The sequence below is a fragment of the Camelus dromedarius genome, chromosome 15, assembly GCF_036321535.1.
Source record: "Camelus dromedarius isolate mCamDro1 chromosome 15, mCamDro1.pat, whole genome shotgun sequence".
Lineage (NCBI taxonomy): Eukaryota > Metazoa > Chordata > Mammalia > Artiodactyla > Camelidae > Camelus > Camelus dromedarius.
In genome coordinates, this window is record NC_087450.1 from 57814208 (window position 1) to 57836040 (window position 21833).

At 51.2% G+C, this 21833-nt stretch overlaps 1 protein-coding gene across 1 annotated transcript; it reads left to right on the forward strand.

Annotated features, from left to right (window-relative positions):
• Positions 1–2831: 2831 nt before the first annotated feature.
• Positions 2832–21241, forward strand: CYS1 (cystin 1). The gene is made up of 3 exons (XM_064494738.1): positions 2832–3170; positions 16650–16705; positions 19130–21241. Exons 1-3 carry the CDS (start codon positions 2832–2834, stop codon positions 19233–19235), a joined length of 501 nt encoding a protein of 166 aa, XP_064350808.1. The 3' UTR covers positions 19236–21241.
• Positions 21242–21833: the final 592 nt, after the last annotated feature.

The window sequence follows — 21833 nt, forward strand, 5'->3', positions numbered from 1 at the left end:
CCTGAAGATGGGCATTTGAGTCGGTCTTTGAAAGGGGGAGGGGGTTGGCAGCCCAACTGCAACGGGGGTGGTCCTCGTGCAGAGGTGAGGAGAGGAACTGCTTCAACCCCAGTTGCCAGGCTAGCCCTGTTGCCAAGGAAAACATCACTCAGAACACATCTTCTGCCAGAAGTATCAACAACTGCAGTTGCAGTTCTCTCCCAAAGTTTAATTTCTTCATTGCAAGGATATTCTTATTTTCCAGGGGTTAAGCAGCCAATTCCCAAGCTGGGCTTCACCCTCCACTCCCCTCACCAGCCACCACCACAATCACTGAATAATGAAGTCCTTTAGCTGGAGAGGTATGGCTGCCAGGATGCTTCCTGAAGAGGGATCAGACCCCACTTTCAATGTTCCAATATTCCCAGGACTTTGCCAACCCTTTGAGACAAAGAGATTTTTGTTTATTTCTAGAGATGATCTCAGACGGCATTTGGTCATGTGGGAAAGCTTAGGTTGTTCAGTTGTTATGGGAAGCTTCTAATAGAATCAATCTGGGTTTTTCACACGAAGAGATGGAAGCCAGGTCTCTAAATGTAGCTGATTTTAAACACATTCCCAAAGTGGAAAGAATACAGGCTTTGGCAGTTCCGCTCACTGAAGCCAAGCGAGTCAGACAAGTCTGGGGAAACATGATTGGAATCAAGAGCGGTCAGAGAGATCAATTGCCCTGGGAGGTGAACACAGGGAGCTCTGGATATATTTAAACTATGAGTCACATGACTAGACTCTACTTAGGCAGAAGTAAAACATGTTTTGCTTTAAATGATTAAACTTAGTTGAACTTAGTACAGGAAAAATGTCTTTTCCCATCTGAAGATTTTTTCCCCAGGCTTAAAGAATTTCAAGATGAGATTTGTTTTCTTAAAGAGAAAGCTTATATCAACAGCTTCCAAATTGGACACATCTGTGGACTCAGAACACCCAAATGACATCAAATAATGTATCTGGCCCATATTCTACATCTGGATGGTTAAGACAGCATGTCAAAAAAATAAAAAAGGAAGAAAAGTTATAAATATTTCTCTGGTCTCTTGATAATAATACAAATGGATATGGACTTGAATCCCAGATTTATTCCATTTTCTTAGGCATAAAGGTTTTCAGTTTTGTTTTTTGTTTTGTTTTGTTTTTGAGGGGGGAGGGAAGTAATTGGGTTTATTTATTTATTTTTAGAAGAGGTACTGGGGATTGAACCCAGGACCTCATGCATGCTAAGCATGTGCTCTACCATTTGAACTATACCCTCCCCCCAGGCATAAAGTTTTTAATGCCTACTCCTGAAGTAATAAAATAGTAAAATTTCAAGTCTATGGATGGGAAAGTTTAACCAAAATTTCATTTTAACAATTATTCTGCAATCCTGCCTGGATTTGGGTTAATGTCAAGATATGTGAGTTAAACCCTGGATATTTGAAGTGTCCTCCTTTGCAAGGGTTAGGTTTTGAGGGAGTGAGAGAAACCAAGTCTTAAATAAAATGCAAGCGCGACCAACAATAACGCCACTAGGTTTCAATTAGCTTTGGCCTGTTTCTTGTTCTTATTCGGGGATTGCTCTGCTTAAACATAATGAGCATTTTTCTTTCTTTCCTTTTTATCCATTCACCAAAAGCTAGAATTAATAATGATCAGCACCTATTGGCTTTTTCCTTAGAGGAAGAGAATGCTTTCCCTGTCTCCTTTTAAATTTTCTCTTTCCCCAAAGTGGTTCCGTTTTTGATGACGGTTTTTAATGAGGCCTGGCCTTCCGGCGCCAGATCTCCTTTAGGGCAGAGCAGAAGGAAGGGAAGCCCAGGGCCCTTCACTGCCCAATGCCGGCTGCCTCGTGGACAGGCTGGAGGGGGCATTCCGGTCAGAAGAATCATCGCTCCCCTCCTCCTTATGTCCTGTCTGAGGTCTGTCACTGCTGGGGAGAGAAGGCAGAAATTTAAGAGTGCGAGGCCCTGCACCTTCATTATCTTACTCCGTCCGCAAAGGTGTTTCTACCGTCTGGCCCCTTCCTCCAACTTCACATCTGAGGAATAGGAGTCTCGGAGAGGTGACGTCCCCACCGCCCTGTAAACTCGGAGAGGGCCGGGCTGTGCAGTCATCTCCGCAGACATCACCCCACTTAGGCCTGTCTGGGGGTGCTGGCCTTGGGCGTGCTTTATATGAAAGAACAAAAAGCGCAACCCGAGTTCTCCCGAGGACCTGTAGGAGCCCCAGTGTTTTCGGTTCTTCCAGGCAGCAGGACCCGGAGGGTCGGGGAGCGAGGACCCCCAAGGAGGGGCGGGACAGGAGGCGGGAAGAGGGGAGGAGACGGAATAGGAGCGGGCGCAGCGCCGAGTGCCATCGCCCCCCATCCAGTGACCCCGCGCCCAGCTCTCGCTGCCCGCCCCACTTCCCAAAGCCGAGGGTCCGCGCCCCCGCCCCTGGCCGCCCGCTTCCCCAGAGCCCTCATCCCCGATCTCGCCCCGGCTCCAGGCCGGGGTCAGTACCCGGGTCGCCGCCGCGGGATCTCGTCCTCCAGCCCCCGCCGCCCCCTCCGCCCCCTCCCACGCTGCCCTACCCCGGGGTCTCGTTCCCCCACCCCGACACCAGGGCCTGCGCTTCCCGCTCCCGTGGCTTCGCCCCTCCCTCAGGCCCGGGTTCGCATCCCCGCCCCTAACCGCATCCCAGAGCCGGGATCTCGTCTCCCCTCGACTTCCCCCCGCCGCCCAGGTCCGCACCCGGCGCCCGGCCGCGCCCCCTCCCGCGTCCCCGCCCCCGGGCCGAGCTCCCGCCGTGCGGCGGGCCTGCTCGGCGGGCGCGCCATGGGCAGCGGCAGCAGCCGGAGCGGCCGCGCGCTGAGGCGGCTGCGCAGCCCTGACAGCCGCCCAGCGGGGCCCGGTGGGGCAGCCCCAGAGGGCGGGACCGGGCCGCCGGGCTCGGCGGCGGCGGCGGCGGCGGCGGCCCGGGAGGAGGACCGGGAGGCGGCGGCGGAGGCGGCAGAGGAGGCGGCCGGCCCCGGCCCCGCGGCGCCCCCCGACGGCGGGGACGAAACCTTGCGCCTGCTGGACCAGCTGCTGGCCGAGTCGGCGGCCTGGGGCCCCGGGGAGCTGACCCCGCGAGGCCCGGCGCGGCCCCGACCCGCAGCCGGCGCCGGGAGCCCGGTGAGTGTCGGAGCCCGCGGAGCCGTTGGGGCCGCCGAGCCGGCTCCTGCCCCGGAGCGCCCTCCCCGCCGGCCCGCACCCCGCGCACCGTGTCTGCGGAGCCCCTGCCCTGCCCCCAGCCCCGCCAGCGTCCCGCGGCTCTCGCGCTGCTCGCTGCCTTCCTCCGACCGCCTCCAGTCCCTGCCAGGCTCCCCCGGCCTGCCTGGTGCCCTGTGTGTCACCCGCCCCCCCCCCCCCCCGTCTCGCTGTCCCCGAACCCAGCTGGTCGCGCGGCCTCTCCTGTGCGAACTCCCCCTCTGATTTTCTCCCTCCCTGCGTCCTCTGGGTGCAGGTCTAACTGCCTCCGGTTGGGGGTGGGGGGATGTGGGTGCTGAGAGCAGCCTTCAAGGGCAGGGGGACAGACATCCCTGGGCAGAAATGCGTCTCTCGGGCTTTCTTCTGGCCAGAGCTCGCCTTTTATTCCTTTTGAAACTGTGGCTCCTTCCAGCTTAGGTGGGAGCTGGCCAGGGGTGCTACCTGGCTCTCAGGTACCTGCCCCTTGGCCATTCCCTCAGACACTGTTGGAGGAGGGTGCTAAGAGGTGGGACTGGTAGCCAAACAGTGGTTACAAAGGCCCCGCGTGTCAGACCCGTCAGGATCTCTGCCTTGTGGTCAAGCAATTCGCATACTACTGGCTATTTTTAAGATACTGTGCGATCTCTTTTTGGCTTCCCTCTTCTCTCTTCCAGAACACTTGTAATAACATCCCTGCTGTTATAGAAAAACAATAAAAATGAGCACTCTCGTTTGGCAACAGTCTTTACTCCAGCAGAACTGAATGAGCAAGATCTTCAATATCAGCTCCTGGGCTTGAGGAGGATGTCCAAGGCAGTCCTCCCTTCCCTGGAGTCCCACAGGCTTTGCTTAACAACTGCTGGGGACCTGAGGGAAGTGTCTTCTGGGGCAGCCACCAAGCAGTAGAATCCTGGAAGCTCCTCAGTGAGGTGGCGGGGAAGGGAGGGGGGTGGAAAGGACTGGTCCAACCCAAACAGTGCAGAGCCTTCCTCCTGTGTCCTCCCGCCCATCGCCTGCTACCCTCTCCAAGTGAGCAGCAAGTGGGACCGAATTATATAACAAGATTCCTTTAAGATTACATCAGTGTTCAGTTACATAACCCTAAACATGGATAAACAGTTGAGAAATTCAGAGGAAATTCTGAGGTAGCATGGAAGCAATCTCTTAGTTTTCAGTTTTCAAGTGTTTTGGCAACTTCAGAAACAAAAATCAGGAGAAAACAAAGACTGGATCCCCCCACACTGATTGGCTGGGTGACATAGGGACTCCTAGGGAGCAGGGGCTGCCTTTCTCCTTCTTTCAGTCATTTCTCAGGTATTGTTTGAGCATCTGTTGTGTGCCTGGCTTCACTCTAGGTGCTAGAGATGCTACGGACATGCATGCTAGGAGCTCGATGCTAAGGAGTTTGGACTTTACCATAAAAGCCATGGGTATCTTTGAAGGATTAAGGGAGTGACATTTTGTGTTTTAGGAAGGTTGGGCCAACAGCCATGGGGAGGATGAACTTGGCAGAGTAAGACTAGGGGCAAGATGACCAACTGGGGACTACTTCAGTGGTCCAGATGAGCAGGTCCCGAGTGAAGCAGTGCAGTGAGAGGACTGGGACTGAGGGGGAGATGGAGTCGAGAAAGATGAGGAGGTAAAATCAGCCAGATGTGGTTGCTGTTTTGGATGTGGACTGTATGTATCTTCTGTACCGCAAATGTTTCCTGAATGAATCCTAGAATCCTAGATTATTAGAGCTGTAAGGAAGCTTGAGTCCAGTTCATTTTTTTTCAGGTCTGGGGAGACAAAGTAAAAAGACTAAAGTCTCTTAGAGTCCTGGCTGTAAAGTTCGTGGGCCAGCAGGTTAACTGCCTGTATGGCCAGGTGTGGGGTTTATGCTTCTTTGCTTTATAGATTACATCCTTGAATTGAGTCTCTGTCAGTTGCATGTTTTACAAGACTCTTAGTTAACAAGACACCTCAGGCTCACAAAAAAATTGGGATTTTGATGAATCAATATCGAAACCTATAAGTAGAAGTTGGCCCTTCTTCAGAATGTTAGAAATGATGTTCCCAAGGACAGAGAAAAAGCCTGACTGAGCATATAGATAACACTGTTTTAAATTTCTTTAGGAAGGAAGGAAGAAAACCTTCCTTAGGTTCATAACTATCTAACATGTTGGAGGGGAGAGGTATTTTTCCTAAGAGAATATCAGACTCAAGTGAAATTACCCCTTTAAATACGCACATTTAAAAATTTTAACCACTGTTGATTAGAATTTCTTAGGGACTGATTATGTGTATCTCTGAATCATCTGCTCTGTCTGTTATGATCTCTGATTCTGAATATTATGTATTACACTTGACTATGTTCAAAAATAATTGCAGCTAATATTTTAAGTGAGTATGTGGGTCTCAGAGCTGCTTTCATTTCTTTTGTTCTCTTTAAGACACGTGTCACCGAATTATAACATTCTGTCTTGAACTTCTGTACTTAAACTGTCTCACAAGCAGCTTTTCATGTTGCTGCATAATATTCTTAATTATGACTTTAATGAAGGTGAAAGTTTCCATCAAGTTCATGTACTGTAATTCACTAAACCGTCTCCTATCACTGTTCTGGATTAATTTTCAACTTGTGCCTATGCAGTCTTAGGTGCCCAAGGCAGAATTCCTTTCCCAAAGTCAGTGGAACTTTAAAATCAACAGTATTTTAGTGGGATTTTGAAACTGAAAACTATTTAGGGTGGGAAAACTATGTGTAAAAAGTTAAGGGCTTGGATTTGTCTTTCATTAAGTTATTTAATCAAACTGTGATTTTTTTAAACGCAGCAGTATCTCTGCCAATCAGTGGACTCTTGATTAGAAAAACGTTCAGTCTCATATTGATCTATCCATTCAACGTATACTTTTGAGCACCTACGTGGGACAGGTTCTGTTCCAGATGCTGGTTATACATCAGTAAACCAAACAGACAAAACCTCTGCTAAGATCCTGGTCATGTAGGTCCAACAGTGCACAAAATAAAATATAAAGAGCAAAAAAGCAACAGGGGTTGGGAGAGCAGAAGCAGGCCCGGGTTGTCATTTTAAATCAGTGATAACCCAGGTGTTACTGAGGAGGAGGTGTCTGGGCAAAGACGTGAAGAAGGCAAGGGCCAGCGGTGCTTCTGTGGGCACGAGGGGTCAGTGAGTCGGAGGCCCTGGGGTGGAGCCTGGAGGTTGTGCTGACAGAGCCGTGAGCTGGGCAGTGTGGCCGGAGTGGAGGGAGCAGGGCAGAGCCGTGGGAGACAGGGCAGTGGCCTGATGCCTGGGCAGAGCGTGGCGAGCCTTGTGGCCACCGTAAGGCCCTGGCTTTTACTTTGAATGAGGTGAAAAATGCTGGAGGGCTTTGAACAGCGGATGACACGATCTGGTTGGTGTTACAGCTCACCCTGGCTGCCATGTTGAAGACCGACTGGGATGGGGTGGCGGGGCCAAAGCTGGGAGCAGAGTTGGGATGCTTCTGCAGTCATCCAGGTGAGAAGAGGGATTGGTGTGGACCAGGATGCTAGTGAGGGAAGTGGTGAGGGCTGGTTGGCTTATGGACCTGGATTACAGATAGAGACAGCCAATTTACCAGTGGATTAGCTGTGGGGTGTGTGGGAAAGGAGTCAAAGTAGACCCCAGAGTGTTTGGCTTGAGCAGCTAGAAGGATATAGTTGCCGTTAAATGACATGGGAAATGGGGAAGGGGCAGGTGTGGGGTATTGTTAATCAGGAACTTGGTTTTGAATATGTTACGTCTGAGATGCGTGTTAGACATCTCTGTAGAGCTGTCAGGTGAAAGGACCTTTACAAGAGTTTGGCCTTCAGGGGAGAGGTTGGGTTTGGAGTTAATGCTCTGGGGAGTCCTTAGAACATAGGAGGGTGGCGATTAGATCAGATCACCAGTAATGATGATGCCCGCTAACACGTAACTATCCCACTGACGGCGTGCCAGGCTCTGCTCTGGGTGTTTGCGTGTGTGACCTTGTTCAGGGGTAGAGACGATGAGGGGACAGCCTGTAAAGGGGAAGAAAACCAAGAGGATGTGGGGTCTGGAAGCCAAGGGAGGAAAGCATGTGAAGAAGGAGGAAGTGGCCAGCTCTTGTAAATGCTGCTTGTTGGACACGCGAGATGAAGCCTGAGAGCTGTCCGGTGGGTGTGATGACCTGGAGGCCCCTGGCGCCCTTGCTCAGAGCCCCTTCCGTGGAGCATTGGGGGAATCCTGGTGGGCCAGAGTTGATGGAGAACTGGAGAGTGGCCAGCACTTTTAGGAAGGTTCTTTTTACAGTGCAGTGGTAGGTGGGGAGCCATAAATATGACTCTGTTAAGGGTACTGAATTAACCATAAAATCGCAGTCATAGAATGGGCTAGATAAAAGAAGTTTCGGGGATTACACATGCTAGTGAAATTCAAGGACACCTTTAAAGAGGAAATTTTGATCCAATCCAGTCTACATAAATTCAGTATTTTTACTAACAGGTGATAATGCAGACTTTCCCCCTCCTCTGCCTAATAAATCCAAGTCACTCAAGATCAAGGGAAGTTCATTATCTGTCTTCTCCTTAGCCTGAAGGAATCCATTGTCCACCATTTTTGCAAAGGTTCCATTTGGCTCTAGCAAAGGAGGGTGGGGGTCACTCTTTCTTGCCTGTTATCATCAGCCAGGGCTTCACAGTGATCCTGGCTCATACCTGCTGTGGGATGCGAAGGGGAAAACAGGCAGTCAGAATGATTACATGGCTGAAAAGCAGATCTACCACAGGGATTTGAAAGTGATGGATAATACAATGGACTTTCTGGGGGGGAAAAAAAAAGCCACTATTTGGAAGACAGTTACATCTGTCTCTATTCAGATCTACAGCAAAGAACACACATTTAAGTGGCAGTAAGCGACATTTGATCGACCTAGGACACACTAAAGAGTAAACATAGTGCTGACACCTGAAGTCTCATCCTGTGTTGGGGAGGCTGGTGTAAACGAGCACTCATCATTCATCGTGCAGTGGAGTAAGTGGGAGGAGGAGGTGAAGAACCCCAGCCGAGGCAGAAGTCTTCCTATCTGAGAACACCTGACATCTGAGTTGGTTCTAAAGGATCAGTAGTTTTCCAGCGGATGATAAAGGAGGGAGCATCCCATCCAGAGCGAGCAGCATGTGGAAAACCCCAGAGGGACAAACGTGCTTCAGGAGAACAGTGTGCCTTCCGTAATGTTTGGGCAGCAAGGTGATGGTGGACGGATGCAAAAAGCAACGAGATTGGTCTGCATCACGATTTCACAACCTTCTGGGCTGAGGGGTTGAACTTTATCCTGTGGGCAGTGGGGAGCAAGTAGAAGTTTTCTGTGTTTTTCATTTTTACATGTTTATTTAAGAAATCAGAATAGGTAATATACATGCACATGAGGAAAATTGTAAGAAGTACACTTAAAGGACAGCTTCCCTTCCTCCCTGTCCCCACCTTTCCTTAGTTCCCTTCTCCAGACGCCCACTGATGGATTCCTCGTGTCTCCGCCCCAGCCGGTGTTTAGAAAGACAAGTGGTGGCAGGAGGGAGGGGCATGAGAGGGGACCACGCAGGGAGCGGGGTGCCCAGGTGGGAGACGCTGCAGAAATCCAGGCAAGGGAGGTGGGAGAAGGTGAGGTACGCTGGGTGTGGTAACAAGGGAAGGTGAGTTTCTAGAAAGGCGCCAAGGTTTCTTGCTGATGTAGTGGAGTTGATACTGATGCTGTGTTGTGCAGGTTGGTTTTGGGATGTGAGGCAGACAAGTTCCATGGGCTGTCAGAAACTCACATCCACTGTAGGAACCGGTTGGAGCTGGTGTGGAACTCTGAGCCTTAGCATCTAGGGGGGCGACAGGGGGAGAGCACGCGCGTGGCTGGAGGGGAGTCCTGAGCTGGAGCCCTGGAGAACACCGGGAGCAGGAGGAGGACTCTTGGGAGATGCACAGAAACAGTGAGATTTCAGAGTGCTCCATGCATTTGCCTGCAGGTGGGGTAGGAGGTGTGACCTCACAGGGCTCCCTCCCTCCGTGGTTCCGGGACGCTGGCTCTGTCCGTGGTCGAAGCAGAGGCTCCCAGCACCTAGCCTGATGCCAGGCCTCAGGGACTGCTGCTGAGTGTGGGGTGTGGGGAAGTGGACCGGGCGTCACTGCCTGGAGAGATGCTGCCTGGAGAGACGTGGGCGGGGGCTTTCCTGGCACAGGAGCTTTGAGTTCCCACAGGGCCCAGGATGAGGCTGAGCTGGACTCTGGTGATGAGGGTCAGCAGTGGTCTGTGCAGACCGAGGTTCTTATGCACCTAAATGCCAGCAGCCATCACCAGCGCGGAGGCAGCCCCCAGCCCAAGGCCACCAGTTCAGATCCCACTGCAGTGGGAGAATCACAGGTTGCTGGAGCTGGAGGGACCTCAGAGAGCGCCCAGGCTACCTTCTCATTTACATCCAAGGCCTTGGGGGCCCAGCAGGGTGACTGCCCAAGTCCCTGGCAGGGCAAGGATCCATGCCAGGCCATCTGCCTCGGGCACAAGAATCTGGCTGCCGTGGGAAAATGCACACAAACGTGCTTTATGAGGTGATAAAACGTTGTGTCCATGTAATTTCTTGTTACTTGTGGATTTTCTAAAAATTAACTGCTGATAGTTACTTTTCTCAAAAACTCCTAGTTTTAAGAGTCAGAGGAGCCTTTGAAAAATCATCTTATTCAATCCTTCGTGTGTTTTCTGCTTCTCATTCAGCTGTGATGTGGTTTTTCAAAGCCTCCCTAGGATCTCGAGTGATGACAGGTCACACGCTCACCCTGAGCTCGGCCGGGTTCCCACGGCCCCAGCCCAGGCGCCGGGGCCTCCCCAGGGTCCAGGTGTCTGTCCTGCAGACCCTGAGAGGCAGGCAGGCTGGCGGCCAGCTGGCTGGTGGCGGGAGCTGTGTCTGCACTAGACAGGGGGCGGCCACCAGGGGCTGCTATGTCTTTGCTTTTCATCCAAGCTCCCGTGCGCAGCTTCAGCAGGCTGTATTCCTGGGAGGGTGTCTAACGCATTTTGCATCTGAGAAAGTCAAGTTAAAGACTTAAACAAATTGACGAGAGGAAGGACCACATATTCAAGTCGCAGGCATGGAAACACAGGTAAAAAAAAAAAAATGAAAGATAGAACTGAGCCATCAGGGAAATTATAAAACAGAGAGCATGGCTTTCCGTTTGAATGTGGCTTTTGGGTGTACAGTCCACGTACGAGGTGGACGTGACGCAGCCTGTCCCCGGTAGTAGTGAGCAGAGCAGCGCACAGAAGTGGAAACCGGGCTGATTATGCAAATGTTTGAGTCCAATCTTGTGCTCTTCCACTCAGTTGCCCTCCTGATGGGAGAAACTGTATCTGTAACAACACTTACAAAATCTGCAACAACACTTACAAAATCTGGTGATGAAAGAAAAAGCCCCAGCAGGTGATAGCAAAAGCTGGTTCCAGCAGAAACACACAAGAGGGAACTAGCGTCCCTACTGGATGACTTCATAAAAAATAGCTGGAGGATGGTCGGGTAATAAAAGTATTACTTTTCTTCTATGTTGCCTCTGAGACTATAACCACGCCCAGTGACTGAAAACTACAGGGAGGCACGTTGGTGTCGATATAACATGAGAGAACTTCCCTGTGTCCCCAAGAGAATTAAAAGCAGAATCTCAGAGAGAAATCTGTGCCCCTGTGTCTATAGGAGCATTGTTCACAGTAGCCAAAAAGTGGAAGCAACCCAAGTGTCCCTTGACAGATGAATGGATAAACAAAACACGGTATATACATACAGTGGAATATTATTCAGCTTTGAAGAGGAAGGAAACTCTGACACAGGCTACAACATGGATGAACCTTGAGGGAGTTACGCTGAGTGAAATAAGCCAGACAAAGGTGGACAAACATTGTAGATTCCACTCAGGTGAGGTGTCTAAAGGAGCAGGTTTCGTAGAACACAAAGGAGAACGATGGCTGCCGGGGGCTCGGGGGTGAGACTTGTTTAATGGGGGCAGAAATTCAGTCTTGCAAGATGAAAAGAGTTTGTGAGATTGCTTGCACAACATGAATGTACTTAATACCAAATTGTATGCTTAAAAATGGTTAAGATGGTACATTTTAGGTTATGTGTATTCTTACCACAATTAATTTTCTTTTAAATAAAAAGAAATTAAAAAGAATTGTCAGGTAGTCTGAGCTGCCCGAGCTGGAACGGGCTGCTTCAGGAGGCGGTGGAGGTGAGTGTGTGTGGACACGTATGTGTGCATGTGACTGGCCCTCCTCTCCTGCCTTCATCCCCCATGCCCACTTTCTGTCCCTCTGCCCCATGCACACTCCTTGCTGACCTGGGAGTCATCTCCTCTTCATCTTCACACTCCCCAAAGGCGCTGTGAGTATTCACAGAAGGATGCCCTGAATACTGACTCCCCGCCGCAGGGCCACCAGCCGCCAGCAGCCCCCGCCAGCTCTGCGGGCGTCCTTGGGACGAGGCCCTGCTTTGCTGAGCAGCCAGCGTGTGCAAGCATCGCAGCAGCTGGCTGGCTTCCACAGCCCACCCCGCAGGGCCTGTGTGGCAGGACACCCAGGGTCGGCTTGCTTTTGTTTACCACCACTCACTAATGCTTCCCTAGAAACACAGCAGAACTGGTTTCTCAGGGAAGAAAGTGATGTTCTGGAATCCCTCATGCCTCGAAGACCAAGACCTTCCCTGGGCTCTCGCCTTTATGCCTGCGGGTTGCCTTCCAGCAGGGCTGTGTCAGAGGCTGCTCTGGACCAGACGTTGGTTCAGATGTCCACAGTGGTGTTTACTGGTCACTTACACAACAGGTATTATATTAAGGATCAGACAGACAGACAGACAGATAGATAATCTCACTGCAGCCCTGAAGGCCAAGTCCCTGTTACACAGATGCATAAACCCAGGCTCACAGAGCCTTGCAGCTCACCCAAAGGCACATCTTTATTAAATGGCAGAACTGATATCTAAACCCTTTTCCGTGTTATGCTATTTTTACTCTGTTATGCCAACTTTTATATAGATAAACCCAAGGTTATAGCTACCCGTCAACTTGACATTCAGTTCAATTCAGGAACTATTTCGTGTTTTTTATGTGCCCAGCTTGGGACTGGTAAACTTGGGGGGTAAAAAAGTCTTGTTGGGGAGGATTAACTAATGTTCACAGGTTATTAGAGACAGCAGAGCATATAACATGGCATGTGACAGGAATGACAATAGCTGATACTTAGTGAATACTTATTAAGTGCCAAGCATTTGGTAATCATGTTCAAAATCTCACAGTAAACTTGTTTTGCAGATGAGAAAACTGCTCCATAGAAAGGTTAGGGACGCTGCCCAGAATCACACCGCTGCTGGGGCAGAGCTCAATCTGTCCTTTTCAGAATTCTCGCTCAGGACTGTCATCCCGCCACCCCTCTGCGGCTACACAGATGTTTATAGCCCCTGACTCTGGGCTCCTGTTATTTTGCTGATTGTTAGTGTGTCTGAGACCTACTGCTCTAGTGACATTGCCCCTTGAGAGCAGAGGGTGTGTGTCCCCATGGCAGCTGACGCAGCACTGGGCACACCGGGGTGTTGAGTAAACACCCAGTGATTGATTAATCCCTGGGACTAAGCCTCAGAATTGGAGGATGGAGGGAGACTTTAAAAGAGGATTTTGAGAGAATGCAAGCAGCTTCCTCTGGGGGCAAAAGCCCGATCCTGTCTACTGGCAGCGTAGGGTTCTGTGCGGAGGGAGCACGATGGGAAAGTTTATGTTGCTCTACTAGTAAAAGGAAAAAACCAAACATTTAACCCTCCCCAGTGCCTGCAGAATAAGTCAGAATAAGACTATTGATGAATAGTTTATTTAGGATTTATATTTTCTCTCTCCCATTTCTTTTTTTTTAACCTGTGAGATAACTTTATTTTTGTTTATTTTTATGAAGTATAGTCGGTTTTCAAATTGTGTCAAAGTCTGATGTTCTCCCATTTCTTTGTCTTTTTGTGTTGCTTCCAGAGAGGATCTCTTACTTTGATCTTCCAGGTAATTGATTTTCTCTTCAGCTGTGTCTAGTTTACTACTCAGACCATCTACTGAGATTTTACTTTCTTCCATCGTATGTGTCATTTCCAAAATCTTTAGCTGGTTATTCTTCACAACAGCTTATTCGTGTTTGGCTGAGGTTATGAATCATTCTCCTTTTAAAGTCATTTTAGTCTTCTCTGATAACTCTTTTCTCAGGTTTAATTCTTTGAATGGATGAGTTGGGTTCCTGCCTCCACTTGTCCTGGAGGAGGGTCACGATGTGCTCCTGGGGGGTGTGGCCATCGTCAGTGGCCTGGGAACAGTTTCCTCTGCTTCCTGGTGTCAGCGGCCACCCATGCTACCCTGCCACTCCTGCCCCAGCCTGGGGGACACGCCTCCCTGCCCTGCCCTTCGCACAAGCAGGTCCCTCCTCTCTGACCCTTGCCCCAAGGCCTTCTACTGCTCCAGCATCCATCACCTCTGAACTTGGAGCCCCAAAGCTTCTGCTCTGTCCAGCAGTCCCCTCATGTGTGTGTTGGGGGCTGTGGTCTCCTCCATCAATCTAGCCCAGACTGTCTTCCATCATCCCCCCTCCTACTCTCTGGTTCTGCAGTACTGTTAGAGATTCGTGGGGTTTGTTTTGTTTGTTTGTTTGCTCATGACCTCTTCTGTCATTCCCAAGGATTTGGGGTGAAAGCGAGAAGCAGGCGTGTGGGTTTGATTTGTCGTCTTAACCACGGTGTCTGATGACCTGCAGCACTTGTAGCTCATGCCACAGGGTCTGACCCTGGGTTCTTCTCCAGTAGTGTCGTCGTGCCAGTTTTTCCTGCCCAGCTGTGAGCTGCTCTGGCCAGGGATCCTATCCTCTATGGGTAATAGAACACGGCACATGGCAGGGCTTGTAGCAGTTGATAAATAAATACTTCTTTGACGACTCTGTGCATTTGCATGTGCTGTTCCTTACTGATGTGCCCTTCCACTCCTTTCCACCTGGTAAACCTCTAATCTTTCAGAACTCCAGCTTAAGTGTCACTGTTGTCACTCTTCTTGGCAGCCTCCGATGATGTTTTTTCCACTCAGAGTTGGTTTTCCCTCCCACTGGCTCTCCCAGCACTTTATAACTCAGTTATAGAATTTATTACATGGCATTGCATTTCATTTTTCTGTCTCTCCCCATGAGCTGTGAGCTCCTTGAAGACTGGGTTCTGGACAGCTGCACTCTATCCTCTAGGGCTCTGCTTGTGCCAGTGGGGGGTCTTGTGCACAAGGTAGGGTGGCATCCGGCTGGGCTGTGGCCTTGCTCAGCTTCATGGGTCCAAGACCAGCATCCACAATGCCCTCACGTGCCTTACCTGGGGATCACGGTGAGGAAGGTTATGAGACAAACCCCTCTGCTGAAAACAACTTAATATACTGGATAAAATTAATGTGGTCAGGATGTCATTCAAGTGCTAAGTAGCTGATGAGATAGTGAGGAATTATCAGCCCAGGTCTAAGAAAGGCAAAATCCAGAGAGGTAGATGAGACATTGGGCTGCATTTGCCCCAGGTGACCTTGAGCTTTGGGTCTGATGGTGTCCAAGACTGAAGGGAACAGAATTTAGGGCCTGATGGAAGTAAGGCAGTAGGGAAGGGAAGTAGGAGATCCCGCCTCATAAATCCAAGACCCTCGGGAGACTGCAAGGAAAGGTGTCACCGCACAGAACAGTGCAGGAGGGTAGAAAAGCCTCCATCTAGCTGCCTCTTAGGTTTGCAGCCCCAGTTCCCATCACCTAGGTGGTCCACAATACCTGAACGCATGGATTTAATTTCAAGTGGTCCCAGACCAGGAGTGCCCCCTGGTGCCTGGACAAAGCAAATGCATGTCCTCTCTGGAGAAGTCCTGTTCATCCCAGGTCTTAGAGAACAATCACAGAGAGTTTTCAAGGATAATGAGCATCAAACAATAAAAAAATCACCAACCACCCAGAGAACCAAGTGAAAACTAAAACAATAGACAACAAAAGTAGACCAATGAAGACTTCAGTTATTTGGATTCCCAGATACAGATTATGATCAACTATGTTTATTTTGTTTAAGGGAAATACCTGTAAAGGACAAGGACCTCTAGAAAGTGGCCCAGGATGTTTTAGAAGGAGCCAAATAGAACTTGTAGAAATGGAAAATACAATAAACAAAATTAAAGATGCTGATGGTTAACAGGAGATTAGAGAGAGGTGAAGACAGGATCAGTGCCCTGGAAGACAGAGCTGAGGAAATGACCTGCACACAGCACAGAGAGACTAGGATCTGATAAAGGATCTCAATCCTGAGAGCTTGAGAAGAGGCCACAGCAGACCTAGAATTACTTTTGAAACAACGGGAACCTTCTGTTTCCATTCAGGAATAAGACAAAAATGCCTGTTATCATAATTTCTTTTCAAGATAGTACTGGAAGTCCTAGCCAGTGCAGAAGGGCTCGGGGGAAAATGCATAAGGACCAGAAAGGGAGAAACCAAATGGCTATTATTTCCAGATAATGTGAGCAGGAGCAAAGGAAGTCCAAAAAGAATCTATAAATAAGTTATTAAGACTAATAAGAGAGTTTAGGAAGACTGACAAACACAATGTGTATTTCAAGTATATTGTTTCATGCAGAAACAAGCAGGTAGAAAGTAAAATTTTATTTTAAAAAAGATAACATCAAGTATCTGGGAACTGGTCTAAAAAGAGACACGCATGCTCTCTGCCGGGAAAATGATAAGACTTCTTAAAAGACACTAGAGAAATCCTAAATGAATGCAGAAATATTCCCTGTTTATAAATCGGAAGACTTACTATTGTAAAGAGAACAAGCGCCCCTAAAATGATCTGTACATTAATTTAACCCCAACAAAATCCCCAAGGGGGACAAGCTAACTGCAATACATATACATGGAAGTGCAAAGAACCAGGAGGAGTCCAGGCTTCTAAGCTGCGGTAACTGAAACAGTGGCGCTGGCACGGGACAGGCATAGACCATTGGAAGAGTTTGCAGACAGTAGTGTGATATCTGGGCACCTTGGATTTGGAGGAGGTGCAGCAGAGCAGCAGGGCAGGCTGCCAGACAGCGCTTAGATGGAGATCAAGACCTCCACTCCTAGAGCGAGAGATGGGGGCATGCTGGCCAGGTAGCTGCTGGGAGGCAGGGAGTCTCTTGGTGTCAGCTTTGTTAGTCACTCCCCTCTCCCAGCCTCAGCTTTTCCCCCGTAAAATAGGTGGGTGAACTAGAGAGCACAGGCTTTCCGCTTCCCAGCTCTGGTTTATTTGGTCCCGAGTTGAACGCGGTGGCCACCATCTGTCAGCAGAAAGTCAGAGCAAAGGCAAGCTGCACCACTGACAACCTTCTGATGTCTCTTCCTCTTGTCCTTCTCAAGGTGTCCCCAAAACAGAGCACCGAAGACCACCCAGGGAACAGCAGTGCCTCCTCCGAGTAAGTATGGGGGAAGCACATCCCTGGCAGAAGTCACAGCTACCCCGCCCCCAAGCCTCCCCTTCCCCCACCTCCCACCCCGTCCTCTCATCTCCACCCCCGCCCTCATTCGGTCCATCTGTATGCAGTGGCCCATCTGTCAATGCGGCACAGTCCTTATCCTTCTGGAGTTTACAGCCTAGAGGGGTGACAGGGGTGCCCCCATTGTCTCATCACAGCGATAGCAGGGAAATACACTTAAAATTCGCGGAAAGTGTCAGCTGAGGACCCCAGGCCCAGAGGCCAGGCCTTCTCTGTCTGCACGGCCCTGGGCCTCATGCTCATGAGGATTCTGGGGCCTCAGGAGCAGCCAGCACCAGGAGGCTGAGCTGCAATTACCTTGGGCCCTTGGCTCTCTCATCTCTAATGGGGTCACAGTGATCTGGTCACTGGGATGCAGGTGACTGTGGTGCTTGAGATCATTGGTTTGGAAAGCTGTGAAAATTCTGGCCTGTGGAGGGGAAACAGGGATTCTGGAGCCTTCTGTCTGCAGCTGCTGCTGAAATTCACTCGCTATTTATTCTGCCCGTGCTGGTGGGATGCCTCCTGGAAGCCAGGCCCCGGGCCAGCCTCCATCTTCCCAATGAGTAGACTGAGCTCCAAGGTGTGATCTGCCCAAAGTCAAAGGGATAGTAAATTCTAGACACAACAGACAGCATAGATGACTCAGGCCCCATGTAGCACGTGGGTCTGCAGCTCTCTCTTCTGGGAGAGAAGTGATCTTTTTTTTTTTAAATATATGACTTCAGGGATCTCTGACATAGTGAATTATAATTTAAACAATGATCCATTTCTTGACTCTCAGTCCCTTAGTATCCATCCGTTCTTTTTGATGTTGTGTTTCCCTCCTCAAGTAGGGGGAGACCCCATTTGGGTCTCCAGGCTCCCCCAGGGCCGCTGGCAGACACAGTGTTGCCTGTCAGACAGGCCAGGGTGGCGTGAAGCCAAATGGATCCCCGCCTGCTGTGGCTGCAACGCCAACCAGGGGGCCACTCCTGTCAGCCTCCCCCCCCAGTCCTACCCCCTCCACCCCGTTCTCCCCGGTGTCCCATCAGCAGGGAGTGTCGGGTGCCTGGCAGGAAAGGCCTTGCTGAGCCCATGTGACAGGTGAGGAGGATCTGCTGCAGGCAGGTCGCTGTGTGACCAGGGGCAAGGCATTTCTCCCCCACTACAAAGAGGGGGCTGGCCTGGTGACCCCAGCGGAGCTGTGCAGGAGGCACGTGTCATTCCTGGGCACGCGGAGGTGGAGTCCCACTGTTAGACCCTCATCCTTTCTGTTCGGTGCTGGGGGGCCCGTTAGGCTGCACACGCCCCTCGGTGACAGTCCCGTGGCCCAGAGTCCAGCTCCAGCTCTGCATCCCGGGAGAACAGACAGGATCCTGGAGGCTGTTCTCTGAACGTCAGTCAGGAGCATGACGGCAGTGATCAGATGGGCCTAGAGAGCGTCCAGCCCAGCCCCCAGGCTCACACAGCAGCAGGTCTCCGGCTGGCAGGAGGGAGGTCACTGTCCCGTACCTGGCAGTGGGCAGCTCTGGCCTAACTCTCCCGACCGTCTTGGGAGCTGCAGGCTTTGCACCTGCTTCAGAGGCAGCCCCTCCAGCTGGTAGCACCCAACCTGGCCCAGGCTCCACACCCGCCCACCTGTCAAAGGTGCTATCGGGGGCCAGGCCAGGGCCAGGCACAGGTTGCCGCCGCCATGGGGCAGCCTAAAGGACAGGGAAGTTTGGGGGCACCCTGTGAACACCACCCCAAAGTCCCAACAAAGTCCAGAAAGCCAGAGAGGAGATGGGCAGCCAGGTCCGGGCTGGTGGGTACACTGCCCGGAGAGAGGGCTGCGGGGTGGCCAGGATCCTGATGCCCCATCCTGTCCTGTAGCAGAAGCAGCTCCTGTGAGACCCCCAAGGGTGCAGGCACAGGGATACGTCAGGCAAATGGCTATCTCAACACAGCTCACTTTGCTGAGGGCTATGCAGGATGCAAGATTTGGTGTCACATGCTGCACACACATTATCTTATTTATGCCTCAGAATGAACTTAGGAATACAGCTCCACTTGAGAGAAAAAAAAAAAAATGTCACCGAGCTAGTTCGTGGCAGAGCTGGGATTGAAACAAGGTCTCTCCACCCCGGGGCCCTCACTCTTACACACTGCAGGCCCTGGCTGCGTTGTAGGGTAAGGTGGATCATGCCAGGGAGATAAAAGCAGAGATGCAGGCAAGGGCTGCTCACGGAAGAGACTGAGTGTCCCCAGGGCCAAGGTTTTCAGTTTGGGTACTAGGATGGATCAGAGTTCCATGCAGGGGCCACTGTGGTTGTTCAGGAGAGATACTGAGTTAGAAGGTACCATCTTACCTCCTGACACCGTGTCTGTGTTTCTCACCCACAGAGCCCCAGACAGCTGCTACACGAGGCCCGAGAGGCAGTTGGCCATCACGTATGACCAGTCCGAGGAGGAGCTGATGGCCAGCATCGAGCAGGAGTTCTGCAGCTGAGCCGGGCAGGGCAGCAGCCGCGAGTCACCCCCCAGCCAAAGCGCCGCTCCTCCCAGACCCCGCCCCACCTGATGAGGGGCTCTTAGGAACCTGGGCTGGGGGCGCACATCCCCCTGCCCCGCCCGTGGCTCACTGGAGCTGAGCCATCTCCAACATGCAGTTCCTCCTGGATCTTTCACTACTGGCCTTTTCAAATCCAGATTCAGACGGTCCTGGATGTGGCTGGCAACTGGCCATCACACTTGCTGGCAAGAGGTGGTCAGCTGTGCAGACCCAGGCCAGAAGGAAGGTGCAGGTGCCGCCCCACAGGTACGTGGGCAGCTGATCTACCAGATCCCTGCCCCCGACCCTGGTCTCTGCAGAGGGCCTGTCTACAAGGTTCTCCTGGATCTTGAAATGTTTCCCCTTTCTGACGACCCACTCACCACTGGATCCGAAGAAGGCTCATTAGCTGAGTGTGGCTCAGACAGGATGCCCTAGGGCCTCTCACCCACGTCCTGCAGCATCTCAGGAAGCTTCCCCTCTGGAGGGCACACCCAGGAGGTCTGCTCTCCCCAGCTGTAGGGGGTCAACCCAGGTTCTGCAAATGAATTACCGGGAGAAGTTGTTGAAATGCAGATTCTGATTCTGTGGGTCTGGGGCGGGGGCCAGAGAGCCTGCATTTCTAAGCAGCTCCCAGGTGAGGACCCCGGCTGCTGGATCCCAGTCTGAGCTTTAAGCCTGGCTGACTTTTCCTTCCCCGATGCTGGAGGCTGCTCAGAGCCACAGCCCACCTACCTCCCCTGAGAGAGGCCCTGCCCCTGCTGTGGGTATGGTGGCATGGGAACCGGAGACCCCAGTTCCGATCCTCCCTGTTGCACTAACTCGCAGGCACTCTCCCTCTCTGGGCCTCAGTTTCTTTCTCTAGAAGGTGAGTCCTGCAGGCTCTTCAGGCGCTCCCATCTCGGGTCATCCAGGATGACACAATCCCAGGCTTCCCTGGTCTCTGCTGTTCCCCCCACCCCCACCCCGGGGCACAGGACTGCCTTCCCTGCTGAGGGTGAGCAGCAGCCCCACTGGGAAAGGGTCTTCAGGGCCGCCTGCTCTTCCCAACGGGAGAAGGTAGCAAATCACAGCATGAGGCGGGAGAGCCTTAAGACATTCCGAGCTGACAGATGAGAAGGACTTCTAGCCATCCAGTCACGTGAGTCAGGCAGGGCCTGAAGGAGAACCACAGCCTGACTGGAAGGCAGGCTTGTGCCCTGGGCCCAGAGTGGCTGCTCTGGGAAAGCTCAGGGTGGCGAGCGGTCAGAGCATTTGGGAGGCCAGGTCCGCGGAGCAGCTGGTGAGGACGTCGGTACATGGGGGCATGGAGGGGACAGTCGCTTCCCCCCAGCCAGAATAGGTCTCAGCTCGTCTCATGTTTGCCACCAACATATTGGCCTCCCTGGCATCACCTGCAAATCCAAGAGCATCTCAGAAACCGAGAACCAGCCCCTTGGTACTGCTCCCAGACCCACAGGGCTGTGGCCAAAATGGCCACATGGCTGTTTTCACGAACCTCTATGACTTGACAAGACTGCCTTTGATCAGAACCACAGCTGGGAGATTTTAACTTCAGAGTCAGAGCACCTTCCATCTCTGAGGGTTTGCTCAGAACCTCCCCAAAGAAATCTATTTCTCATCTAAGCCCAAACCATTTCTTTTGATATAAAGATTAAAGCCATTACTATTTTAATAATACAAGTACTTCTTTTAAAAGAAGTTCAAAATTTCTTACCATTAAGTCAGGCCTTGAATTTAATGATGTAAAATGTTTGTAATTTTACATCATTAATTTATAGTTACAATTTTCCATCACTAATTTGGTAAAATGGAACACGTTCAGTGAGAAAGATGATACCTTGCACTTTCCAGTGGCAACCTCATAAAACCCATAATGAGATGAAAGTGTAAGAAATTCTTCATGTCCTTACAGTCTATGTCATGTCAAGGTGAATGCACTTCATCAAAGCTAAGAAGTCACAGCGGTTGTTCTCAGGTCTTTTTATTTTTATTTTTTTATTCCCTGAATTCAGGAAAAGTGTCTTCTGAGTGGCAACTCGCCAAACACAGCAGCGTGTCCCGGATGTGAAGCGCTGAGGTTCTCTGCCCAGAGATGGAGGGCGGGCTGAGTGTGCTGTGTGTGGGGCGGGGTGCTGGTCCTGGAGGCAGCAGGGCTGGGCCCGGGAGGGCTTCTTGTGCCAAACATGTGCAGAGTGCCTACTGGGTGCTGAGCGCTGCATCAGGCCTTCTCTTGGTTGCTCAGGGCAACCTTCTACTCTACAGCTGAGTGTGGAATCCGCTCATAGATGGGGAAGAATGTGACTGAAATAGAGACAGAAAAGGAATGTCTCCAAGTCAAAAGTGATGATGACACATTGATGTCTGTGCCACAGATGTGTCTCCTAGTTTCTGTGGTGGCGAGTTCCTCTGAGATGCTATGAAGCCCAGGAATTTAGAAAACACGCTCCATTGGTGTCTGTCCTCCTGGAGAAGGAGCCACAACCCGGCCCTCCTGCCACACGTGTGTGCCTTCTTAAGCCTTGAATCTCTTGCCCAAGGGGCCCTGCCCTATTC